At 45.1% G+C, this 12,513-nt stretch overlaps 1 protein-coding gene across 1 annotated transcript; it reads left to right on the forward strand.

Moving 5' to 3' along the window:
• Positions 1-2,194: 2,194 nt before the first annotated feature.
• On the forward strand, positions 2,195-6,907 carry LOC133239624 (olfactory receptor 13A1-like; the record flags this gene model as incomplete). Its single annotated transcript, XM_061403977.1, has 2 exons — positions 2,195-3,139; positions 6,896-6,907. Coding segments are annotated over exons 1-2 (957 nt in total), but the record flags the coding sequence as incomplete, so codon positions are not given.
• Between the last annotated feature and the right edge of the window lie 5,606 nt (positions 6,908-12,513).

Raw genomic sequence — 12,513 nt, forward strand, 5'->3', positions numbered from 1 at the left:
GAAGAGGGTGTTTGCTATAACCAGTGCATTCTCTTGGCAAAACTCTGTTAGCCTTTGTCCCACTTAATTTTGTCCTCCAAGGCCAAACTTGCCTGTTACTCCAGTTATGCTTGACTTCCTACTTTTGCATTGCAGTCCTCTATGAGGAATAGGACACCTTTTCTTGGTGTTAGTTCTAGAAGGTCTTGTAAGTCCTTCACTTCTTTGGCATTAGTGGTTGGTGGATTACTTGGATAGACTTGGATTACTGTGATATTGAAATATTTGCCTTGGAAACGAACAGAGATCATTCTGTCGTTTTTGACATTGCACCCAAGTGCTGCATTTCCAACTCTTTTGTTGACTCTGAGGCCTACTCCATTTCTTGTACGGGATTCTTGCCCACAGTAGTAGATATAATGGTCATCTGAGTTAAAGTCACCCATTTCAGTCCATTTTAGTTCACTGATTCCTAAAATGTTGATGTTCACTCTTAACATCTGTTTGACTACTTCCAATTTACCTTGAAGGCAATGGCACCCCACTCCAGTACTCTTGCCTGGAAAATCCCATGGATGGAGGAGCCTGGTAGGCTGCAGTCCATGGGGTCGCTGAGGGTCAGACACGACTGAGCGACTTCACTTTCATTTTTCACTTTCATGCATTGGAGAAGGAAATGGCAGCCCACTCCGGTGTTCTTGCCTGGAGAATCCCAGGGACAGCAGAGCCTGGTAGGCTGCCGTCTATGGGGTAGCACAGAGTTGGACACGACTGAAGCGACTTAGCAGCAGCATGGACCTAACATTCCAGGTTCCTACGCAATATTGTTCTGTACAATATCAGGCTTTACTTCTGTCACCAGTCACATCCACAACTGGGCGTTGTTTTTGTTTTGGCTCTATCTTTTCACCCTTTCTGGAGTTATTTCTCCACTCTTCTCCAGTAGTATGTTGGGCACCTACTGATCTGGGGAGTTCAGCTTTGAGTATCCTATCTTTTTGCCTTTTCATACTGTTTATGGGGTTCCTAAGGCAAGAATACTGAAGTGGTTTTTCATTCCCTTTTCCAGTCGACCATGTTTTGTCATAACTTTCCACCATGACCTATCCATCTTGCATGGCCCTACAAGGCATGGCTCATAATTTCATTGAGTTAGACAAGGCTGTGGTCCATGTGATCAGTTTGGTTATTTTTCTGTTATTTCTCACCTGAGCATTCTGCTAAGTCTTAGTGAGCTTCACAGAGGGGAATGAAATGCCAGGATCAGGTTTTTGCCACAGGGCATCACCATGAACCCAGTTGGGAACATATAGGAGGGTGTTGGAAGGAGAAACTGGACATCCAGGTGGTGACAAAAAGCTTGAAGTTAGGTACATGTCTGTGAGTGAGAGATGGAGCATCTGTGAACATCATGCAGGAAGCTTTGTCTGTAGGCCTTGGGAACCAGAGGTTGAGAGGTAAGAAGACCATCAAAGGCTCATGGAACAAATGCATTCTGAGAACCTCCCATGACCATGAACTAAAGCTTGATGTGGTCCAAGTGAGGTCCTGTTGCCACAAAGCCTAAACCCAGGATTTTGGGTGGCTGGGTAACTGGGAGTGTGGGCGAGTTACCTTGTGCTGCTGGAAAACTACACGATGAGCACATCTGGGGCAAAGGCCAACAGTTCAGGTTTGAATGTTGAGTTTGGAAGCCTGTAGTTTGAGGCAGAATTGCGGTTCATGGTTCTGGGGTTGGGGGGTAGATATGAGTGACGTCAGACTGACGGCAGAATCAGCCACAGAAGTAATCCTGGAGTGCACGGGGCACAAGTTCAGAAAAGGTGGAAACAGGAACCCAGGGGAACAGCTGAAGAGCAGCAGGATGCCCTTCACAGAGATGGGGCTGCGAGAGGGAGAGCGGCCGGGGAGGGGCTCAGCCTCGCGTGGGGACGGGCTCAGGCTGTAAGTGGCTCTCAGTCAAGGAAGTGAGGATGGCGATGGGGCTAGAAACGCTAGAGGACAGTGTTTCTCGGAGTGCAAAATGAAAGGAGAAGTTAATGAAGGGTATATGGCTTTCGGGAGAGTGTTGGGCTTGGAAGTTAAGGAATAAACGGACTCCTGTGAAGGAGTCGGATCAGCCCTCCTTTCCAAGACCAGGCTGCCTTCTGAGACGGTCACCTGGGTAGAGTCTGGCACCAGCGTCATGTAATCTCTGTCACAGGTCTGTGCACACATGGAGCAAGGCCTTGGGGCTGCTCCCGGCTGGGCCACAAGGTCCAACGAGACCCTGATGATAGAGTTCGTGCTTCAGGGCTTCTCGGAGCTGCCCCGCCTGCGGCTGCCCCTTTTCTGCTGCTTCTTCTCCCTCTACACCGTGGCGCTCATGGGCAATGCTGTGATCATCGCGGTGGGCAGCCACAGCGCCAGCCTCCAAAGCCCCATGTACTTTTTCCTCTGCAATCTAGCTGCCATGGATATTGTCTGCACCTCATCTGTGCTGCCCAAGGCACTGGTGGGCCTGGCCTTCGAGGAAAACACCATCTCCTTCCCGGGGTGCATGGCCCAACTGTTCTTCCTCACCTGGTCCGCATCTTCCGAGCTGCTGCTGCTGACAGCCATGGCCTATGACCGCTACGTGGCCATCTGCCGCCCGCTGCACTACAGCTCGCGGATGAGCCCGCGGCTGTGCCGGTCGCTGGCCGTGGGCGTGTGGGCCGTCTGTGCCCTCAACGGGTCGCTGCACGCTGGGCTGATGACGCGGCTGTCCTTCTGTGGCCCCAATGTTATCGCACACTTCTTCTGCGAGATCCCCCCACTCCTGCTGCTCTCCTGCAGCCCCACACTCGTGAATAGCATCATGACTGTGTTAGCTGATGCCTTCTATGGAGTCCTCAACTTCCTGCTCACCCTGGTGTCCTATGGCTGCATTGTCGCCAGCATCCTGCGCATGCGCTCGGCTGCAGGGAGGCGGCGGGCCTTCTCAACCTGCTCCTCCCACCTCCTGGTGGTCTCCGTGTACTACTCCGCAGTGTTCTGTGCCTATATCAGCCCGGCCTCCAGCTACAGCCCTGAGAGAAGCAAGGTGTCCGCAGTGCTCTACACGATGCTGAGCCCCACTCTGAACCCCATCGTCTACTCTCTGAGGAACACGGAGGTTAAACATGCCCTGGGGAGACTTGTGCAAGCCCTTCTCTGCCCTGAGGTCCGTGGGCTGCCTCCCTGAGACCAGCTTGGAGGAGAAAGAGCTGGCTGTCATCCTCTCAGTACCCTTACCCTTGAGTTGGGGCCTTTGCACCCAACAAGTCCTCAGCTGCAGAGCTGTAGACCCAGGTCCTGGGAGGTGGCCTTCTTGTATCCAGGGAAACGTCTCTCCACCCCTGGGTGGCTTCCAGGAACCTGACCCTAAACCTTCCTCAAGGTTCTTCTCAACTCAGCTTTTCCTTGGTTGTCCCAACCTGCCACACAGTGCTAGTTTCAGCTGAAAGGGCCACCGGCTGTATTTTCTCACATTCTGTGGTCTCTGCACAGACCCTCCCTCAGTGCACAGTTGGCTCCTGATCTTCAAGTTACCTTGCCACCTCCCTCAGCTTCCTTCATCTTCCCCAGCAGCCCCTCCTTCTGCCCCTGCAGCTGGTTACCTGGCATCACATGGCGGGTCCTGCTTTACCCGGGCCTTTAGAGCCTGTCCCCACATCTGCCTGGAGCCCACATAACTCATCCACATTCTACTTGGCCTCACACAGCCTGTGTCGTGTCCTACCTGGGCCTCAGGGAACTACCCCCCGTTTTACCTGGGCTCAGCGTCCTGTCACCTGTTCTGCTTGGCCACACACAGTCTGACCCCTAATCTACCCGGCCTTACTCAACCTTCCCCAGTTCTACTTTGAATCCATGTAACGACTGTCTCTTTGGCCACGTCTTAGTGCTTCTTCTTCTTTTTTTGCCTGTACCACGGCCTTGTGGAATTAGTTCCTCAACCAGAGAATGAACCTAGGCCAAGAGCAATGAAAGCACTAAGTCCTAACCACTGGACCACCAGGGAATTCCCTACATTTTAGTTCTTGTTCTTGGCGTTTCATAGATCAATAATAGGTCCCTTCAGATAAACATGTTCAATCAAATAAAACTTCCTTCAGAGAATGTAGGGAGATTGATGTTTCATTCCTGGTCTTTCTTCTATTCTAAACCTTTTCTCATTGAGGCAACATCAGTAAGTCTTAAAGTGGTCATATATCATGAAAGAAGAAAACAAAGAAATAATGAAAAGTGTGAGTGTGCAGCTTGGAGTTAAAATAAAATGCCAATGCTCATATCAACAACCAAAAAGTCAAGCTTTTTGAGGCCAAAGGCAAATCCCCAGGGGAATCTGAGGCTGGTGCCCAGACAAGAGTGGTTTCCCCACCCCAGGAAAGATTGGAATTCTTGGCCCTGGAGAAGCAGAGCAGGCATGCAGGTGGAGGGTCCCTTAGCAGGCTGGATGCCAGCTGCATCACAGCCTGGGGATATGAGGTTGGAGAGGCCCATGGTTTACCCCCAGAGTAGTGGAGCCTGTGTGGTCAGTCTTACCTGGAACTCTTTCTGTTCAACAGTAGAAGTGACTGTTTTCTGGCTGTCCATGGCTTAGACTTAGTAGTGGAGAAACTTAACATTTTCTAAGGAAGGGATGAAAAATAACAGAGAGGGTGTGGGCCTGAGAAGTCCTGTTCCTGAGTTGAGGAAACTCTACTTCCTCTCAGTTTCTGTCCTGGTTTCCGCTCAGACAGAGCAAACCATTCACAGACAGCATCAATCTGTGCACCACAGTTCAAATTACATGTAGGAACCATAAAGCCTAGTTAACTGTCCCAGGATGATTAACATCTATATGGGAAAAACAAATTTTATCCTTAGCCCCCACCACATGCAAAAATCAGTTCCACATGACCTAATATGTAAATATGAAAGGTAGAACTTTAAAAATGGCAACTAGCCTTCTGATCTTTCTAGGGCAAAGACAGATTTTAAAGTCAAAAAAGTGCTAATTCCAAAATAAAAGACTGATAATTTTAAAGTATCTGTTTATAAGAAAAATTCGACAAATAGTGTGAAAACATAGCCCAAAGAGAAGGAAAAATCATTGTGATACATAAAACTTTAGATGGTCATTAACTAGGACACATATACATTCCCACAGACAAAGAGAGAAAGAAATCACAAGAGAAGAGTAAGTACACGAGTAGGCATTTTACAAAAGAAGATACCAGTTTGATGAATAAACATAAAGAGATTCTCTACTTCATTCATAATCAGAGGAATGCAAATTGGGACCAGGATTAACGACCATTTTGTGCCTGTTAGATGGTAAACATTAAAAAGTCCATTAGTACTTAGTGTTGCAAACAGACAGGACCACTTGGACAGCTGATAAGAGTTTTTGTTGCTGTTCAGTTGCTAAGTCATGTCCAACTCTTCCCGACGCCATGGACTGCAGCACCAGGCTTCTCTGTCCCTCACCATCTCCCAGAGTTTGCCCAGGTTCATGTCCATTGATCGGTGATGCCATCCAAGTATCTCATCCTCTGTCATCCTCTTCTCCTTCTGCCTTCAATCTTTCCCAGCATCAGTGTCTTTTCCAATGAGTCAACTGTTCGCATTAGGCACCCTAAATATTGGAGCTTCAGTTTCAGCATTAGTCCTTCCAATGAACATTCAGGGTTGATTTCCTTTAAGGTTGGCTGGTTTGATTGCCTTACTTTTCAAGGGAATCTCAAGAGTCTTCTCCAGCACCACAGTTTGAAAGCATCAGTTCTTCAGTGCTCTGCCTTCTTTATTGTCCAGCTCTCACATCCATACATGACTACTGGAAAAAAAAACATAGCCTTGACTATATGGACCTTTGTCGGCAAAGTGATGTCTTTGCTTTTTAACAGGTTGTGCTCGTGGTAAAGAACCCATCTGCCAATACAGGAGACAGAAGAGACACAGGTTAGATCCCTGGGTTGGGAAGATCCCCTGGAGAAGGGCATGAAAACCCACTCCAGTACTCCTGCCTGGAGAATTCCATGGACAGGGGAGCCTGGCAGGCTATAGTTCATGGGGTCACACAGAATCAGACACAACTGAAGCAACTTAGCACTCAGGTTTGACACAGCTTTCCTGCCCAGAAGCCATCATCTTCAAATGTCATGGCCACAGACACCATCCACAGTGGTTTTCGAGCCCAAGAAAAGAAAATCTGTCACTGCTTCCACCTTTTCCCCTTCTATTTGCCATGAAGTTATGGGACCAGATGACATAAGTTCACATGCTTAGAAGTCACATGGTGTCATGGATCATGTAGCCCTTGATACACCTGACCTAGGGATGCTCTTGCAAAGTGTTCCAGGAAGCATGCATGAAAATGGTCTGAACAACACTCTTTGCAGCAGCAGAAACATGGGAATGATCTGAGGGATAGTGGACCTCCCTGGTCACTAACTGGCACCTGCAGCTCACAAGCTGCATAGAGGTTATGATGGAATCATGTCTAGAAACACAAAAGTAAGAAATGAAGCAGTACAAGAAATAAAACTATCGAGAAAATTAGAAGGGAAATTTGGGGCAGTGGTCACCTCAGAAGGGAGGCATGGGGATAGGCAGGCAGACGCAGGTGGAGGGGATGTGGCAGTTCTGGTTAGCAGTGGATTGCTTGGTGTGGATTATGTTTTTATACCTTAATTTACATTAGGCATTCCTTGTACATTCTTTTCAACTTAGCAGTTAAAATATCTAGGTTAGTGACCACACCATCATGCTTATCTGGGTTATTAAGGCATTTTTTGTTCAGTTCTTCTGTGTATTCTTGCCACCTCTTCTTAATCTCTTCTGCTTCTGTTAGGTCCTTACCGTTACTATCCTTTATTGAGCCCATCTTTGCATGAAATGTTCCCTTGGTATCTCTAATTTTCTTGAAGAGATCTCTAGTCTTTCCCATGCTACTGTTTTCCTCTATTTCTTTTCATTGTTCACTTAAGAAGGCTTTCTTTTCTCTCCTTGCTATTCTTTGGAACCCTGCATTCAGTTGGCTGTATCTCTCCTTTTGTCTTCTCTTCTTTTCTCAGCTATTTTTAAGGTCTCCTCAGACAACCATTTTGCCTTGTTGCATTTTTCTTTGGGATGGTTTTGGTCATCACTGCCTGTACAGTGTTACTTTATCCATAGTTCTTCAGGCACTCTATCAGATCTAATCCCTTGAATCTATTTGTTACTTCCACTGTATAATCATAAGGGATATGATTATCATTCATACATGAATGGCCTAGTGGTTTTCTCTACTTTCTTCAATTTAAGTCTGAATTATACAATAAGGAGCTCATGATCTGAGCCACAGTCAGCTCCAGGCTTTGTTTTGGCTGACTTCTCCTTCTTCTGTTGCAAAGAATGTAATAATGAATCTGATTTCAGCATTGACCATCTGGTGGTATCCATGTGTAGAGTCATCTCTTCTGTTGTTGAAAGAGAGTGCTTGCTCTGACCAGTGCATTCTCTTAGCAAAACTCTGTTAGCCTTTGTCCTGCTTCACTCTGTACTCCAAGGCCAAACTTGCCTGTTCCCCCAGGTATCTCTTGACTTCCTGCTTTTGCATTCCAATCCCCTGTGATGAAAAGGACATCTTCTTTTGATGTTTGTTCTAGAAGGTCTTGTAGGTCTTCATAGAACCATTTGACTTCAGCCTCTTTGGCATTAGTGGTTGGGGCATAGACTTGAATTACTGTGATGTTGAATAGTTTGTCTTGGAAATGAACCAAGATCATCCTGTCATTTTTGAGACTGCACCCAAGTACTACATTTGGGACTCTTTTGTGGACTATGAGGGCTGCTCCATTCCTTCTAAGGGATTCTTGCCCACAGCAGTAGATATAATGGTCACTGAATTAGGTTTTCCGATTCCTGGTCATTTTAGTTCACTGATTCCTGAAATGCTGACGTTCACTCTAACCATCTCCTGCTTAACGATCTGGATAACCACGATGGTGTGATCACTCACCTAGAGCCAGACATCCTGGGATGTGAAGTCAGGTAGGCCTTAGGAAGCCTCACTATGAACAAAGCTAGTGGAGGTGATGGAATTCCAGCTGAGCTATTTCAAACCCCAAAAGGTGATGCTGTGAAAGTGCTGCACTCGATATGCCAGCAAATTTGGAAAACTCAGCAGTAGCCACAGGACTGGAAAAACTCAGCTTTCATTCCAATCCCAAAGAAAGGCAATGCCAAACAAAGTTCAAACTACTGTACAATAGCACTCATTTCACATGCTAGTGAGGTAATGCTCCATATCCTTCAAGCTAGGATTCAGCAGTACATGAACTGAGAACTTGAAGATATATAAGTTGGATTTAGAAAAGCTTTGTTCATAGCAATGTTTCCTAAGGCCCACTTGACTTCACATTCCAGGATGTCAGGCTCTAGGTGAGCGATCACACCATGGTGATTATCTGGGTCATGAAAATCTTTTTTGTACAGTTCTTCTGAGTATTCTTGTCACCTCCTTAATATCTTCTGCTTCTGTTAGGTCCATACCATTTCTGTCCTTTATTGTGCCCATCTTTGCATGAACTGTCCACTTGGTATCTCTAATTTTCTTGAAGAGATCTCTAATCTTTCCCATTCTATTGTTTACCTCTATTTCTTTGTATTGATCACAGAGGAAGGCTTTCTTATCTCTCCTTGCTATTCTTTGGAACTCTGCATTCAGATGGGTATATCTTTCCTTTTCTCCTTTGCCTTTAGCATCCCTTTTTTTCTCAGCTATTTGTAAGGCCTCCTCAGACAACCATTTTGCCTTTTTGCATTTCTTTTTCTTGGGGATGGTCTTGATCACCGCCTCCCGTACAATGTCACGAACCTCTGTCCATAGTTCTTCAGGTGCTGTGTCTATCAGATCTAATCCCTTGAATCTAATTGTCACTTTCAGTGTGTAGTTTTAAGGGATTTGATTTAGGTCATACCCTAATGGTCTAGTGGTTTTCCCTACTTTCTTCAATTTAAGTCTGAATTTTGCAATAAGGTGTTCATGATCTGAGCCACAGTCAGTTCCTGGTCTTGTTTTTGCTGACTGTATAGAGCTTCTCCATCTTCAACTGCAAAGAATATATCAGTTGGATTTTGGTATCGACCATCTATCTGGTGACGTCTGTGTGTAACCAAGGACAATCGCTTCAGGCGGTGTTTTCCCTTTTTCCTCTCTCTGGTGCCCTCTGGTGGGTCTTACAATGGCTGGTCCCCGCTCTGAGTCCATCCTCCTTCCACAGCCACCACTGTCCTCAGCAGATTCTTCTCTTGTCATATCAACCTCCCACTGCCCACTCCCCCACCGACCCCCCTGGCCATTCCCCACTGCTCTGTGCTGGCATCGCCTTTGGAGTCTTAGAAAGCTGCAACCACACCCCTGGAATCCAGGAGGGCCCCTTCCTCCACCTGGTGGGTTAAAACTTCTGCACACAAGCAAACAGTTTTGCTTGATCCACGATCTTAAACAGCAGCTGTGAGATGAAGGTAGAACCAGGGGCAGATAAGAGAGCACATTGCTTAAGCTCCCCAGCCCTTTGGTGTGAAGAGTTTTGTTCCTGGTCCAAGCCAGCTGGCCCTTTGTACCTGGGAAATTGTGTGTTCTCTGCTTTTGTTTAACTTGGAAGAGATTTTGGCTTTTGTCAAGGTCATTCTTTTTAGCCCAGAGTGCATTAAATATTACATACTTGGCTGCCCACATTTTTATTTGTCTGTTCTTGATCCTTTTACATACAAAGTAAGAGGGAATTTTCAGGAGAGCTTCCCTAAAGCAACTCTTTGAGCATATTTTCAACTCAGTCTCTATTTCACTCCCATCTTGCTTATCCATTGCCTTTTGGGTACCCAGAGAAGTAATATTGTACTTTTCACCTCTTCGGTCTAAGGATTCATGACTGCTGGGTTGCCTCTTAAGGAAATTTGGGGATAGCTATATGTCCTTCCTGTGAGTAGGAGGGAAGGGAGAACCAGTGCATTACATCAACCTGATAGAAAATACTGTTGCCACTGAATCTACTGCTCAGGGGAACTTGGCCCATGGAGGAAGGTCAAGGAGTCTGTGGGGAGAGGCCACAGCCCAGCAGCTGTCTTGTGGGGAAAAGGTTCACTGAATATTCCAAACGTGTCCTCCATCTTCTCCCCAGAAGCCCTGGCTGAGTGTAAATTTACACTTCAAGGAGCAGGAATCCAAGAAATACAGGATATGATGTAGAATTAGCAGGCAAAGAGACCAGTAAAGTGGATATTTAAATGCAAATACTGACTTGATAAGATGGCTATAAATATTCATGCAATTGTAAAAGTTGACTTACAAAAACAGAAGAAAATACATTTGGACAAATCTAAAGCTAGTGTTATGAAACTAAACTTCCTAACATTTGGGAAGGAGTGGTGTATTGCTTGGAAAAGAAAGAAAGAAAGGAATAAAGAAAGAAAGAGAAGTCGCTCAGTCACGTCCGACTCTTTGCGACCCCATGGACTATAGCCTACCAGGCTCCTCAGTCCATGGAATTTTCCAGGCAAGAGTACTAGAGTGGGTTACCATTTCCTTCTCCAGGGGATCTTCCCAACTCAGAGATCGAACTTGCGTCTCCTGCATTACAGGCAGACGCTTTACCTTCTGAGCCACCAGGGAAGATCTATTGCTTGGAAAATAGATAAGAAAAGTATGCTAAAGGTCTCTTTTTGCTCAGATTAAATGATATTGATTAACTCCTCAGGTTAATAAGTCTATGTAGTTTTAGACTTAAGGGTAATCATTAGTAGAATATCAACAGGACAGAAATACATCAAAGCATCAAGGAAGAAAAGAAACAAACAAAATATGACAAACTCAGCAAGTGATAGGGAAGGATATATACCATTAAGCCATATTCACCAGCAGTCACAAGAAACGTGATTCTCCTGTTAAAAAGAAAAATTTTTAGTTATGTCAAAGCTATAGGATGGTAGATGCATTTCTCAAGGACAACATGACATAGAGATACTTAAAATGCTGGGACAAATGAAAGAAAATACTTGGTGATAATTATCAAAAGGGACAAAAATATGTTTATGCTGCTAAAAAGTACAATTCAGTAAAAGACAAATCACCAGTTTTAATGTGGATTGAATGTATCAAAGTAACTTTTCAAATAAAGCATCTTTTAATAAAATATGATTATAATGTGAAAAATCAGCACACTAACCCTAACTTAGAAATGACAAGACATGATTCAGTTCATCATCAGTTCAGTCGCTCAGTCATGTCCAACTCTTTGCGACCCCATGAACTGCAGCACGCCAGGCCTCCCTGTCCATCACCAATTCCCGGAATTTACCCAAACTCATGTCCATTGAGTCGGTGATGCCATCCAACCATCTCATCCTCTGTCATCCCCTTCTCCTCCTGCCCTCAATCTTTCCCAGCATCAGGGTCTTTTCCAATGAGTCAGCTCTTTGCATCAGGTGGCCAAAGTATTGGAGTTTCAGCTTCAACATCAGTCCTTCCAATGAACACCCAGGACTGATCTCCTTTAGGATGGACTGGTTGGATCTCCTTGCATTCCAAGGGACTCTGAAGAGTCTTCTCCAACGCCACAGTTCAAAAGCATCAATTCTTTGGCACTCAGCTTTCTTTATAGTCCGACTCTCACATCCATACATGACTACTGGGAAAACCACAGCCTTGACTAGATGGACCTTTGTTGACAAAGTAATGTCTGCTTTTTAATATGCTATCTACGTTGGTCATAACTTTCCTTCCAAGCAGTAAGCGTCTTTTAATTTCATGGCTGCAGTCACCATCTGCAGTGATTTCTGATCCCCCCAAAATAAAGTCAGTCACTGTTTCCCTATCTATTTGCCATGAAGTGATGGGACCAGATGCCATGATCTTCGTTTTCTGAATGTGGAGCTTTAAGCCAACTTTTTCACTCTCCTCTTTCACTTTCATCAAGAGGCTCTTTAGTTCTTCTTCACTTTCTGCCATAAGGGTGGTGTCATCTGCATATCTGAGGTTATTGATATTTCTCCCAGCAATCTTGATTCCAGCTTGTGCTTCTTCCAGCCCAGTGTTTCTCATGATGTACTCTGCATATAAGTCAAATAAGCAGGGTGACAATATACAGCCTTGATGTACTCTAAGACATGATTAAAAAGCAATTAACAGAGACAACAGTATAACGTAAACATTTGGTAATCTCAAAATGGAGTTCTTTTCAAGCATGATCTAAATTCCAAAAACCGTAAAGGAAAAGTTTTGTCTTACTTTCTTAATTGAGATGATAATTGTAATCTTTATAAACAATTGTTTAACTTCAATAACCTCATGCAAAATGCTGGACTGGATGAACCACAATCTGGAATCAAGATTGCTGGGAGAATGATCAACAACCTCAGATATGCAGATGATATCACTCATATAGCAGGAAGTGAAGAGGAGTAAAGACTATTGATGAGGGTGAAAAAGAAGAGTGGAAAAGCTGGCTTGAAACAGTATTAAAAAATGAAGAACACGGCATCTGGTCCCATCACTTCATGGCAAAT

Source organism: Bos javanicus, chromosome 26 (assembly GCF_032452875.1).
Source record: "Bos javanicus breed banteng chromosome 26, ARS-OSU_banteng_1.0, whole genome shotgun sequence".
In the NCBI taxonomy this organism is placed as follows: Eukaryota; Metazoa; Chordata; class Mammalia; order Artiodactyla; family Bovidae; genus Bos; species Bos javanicus.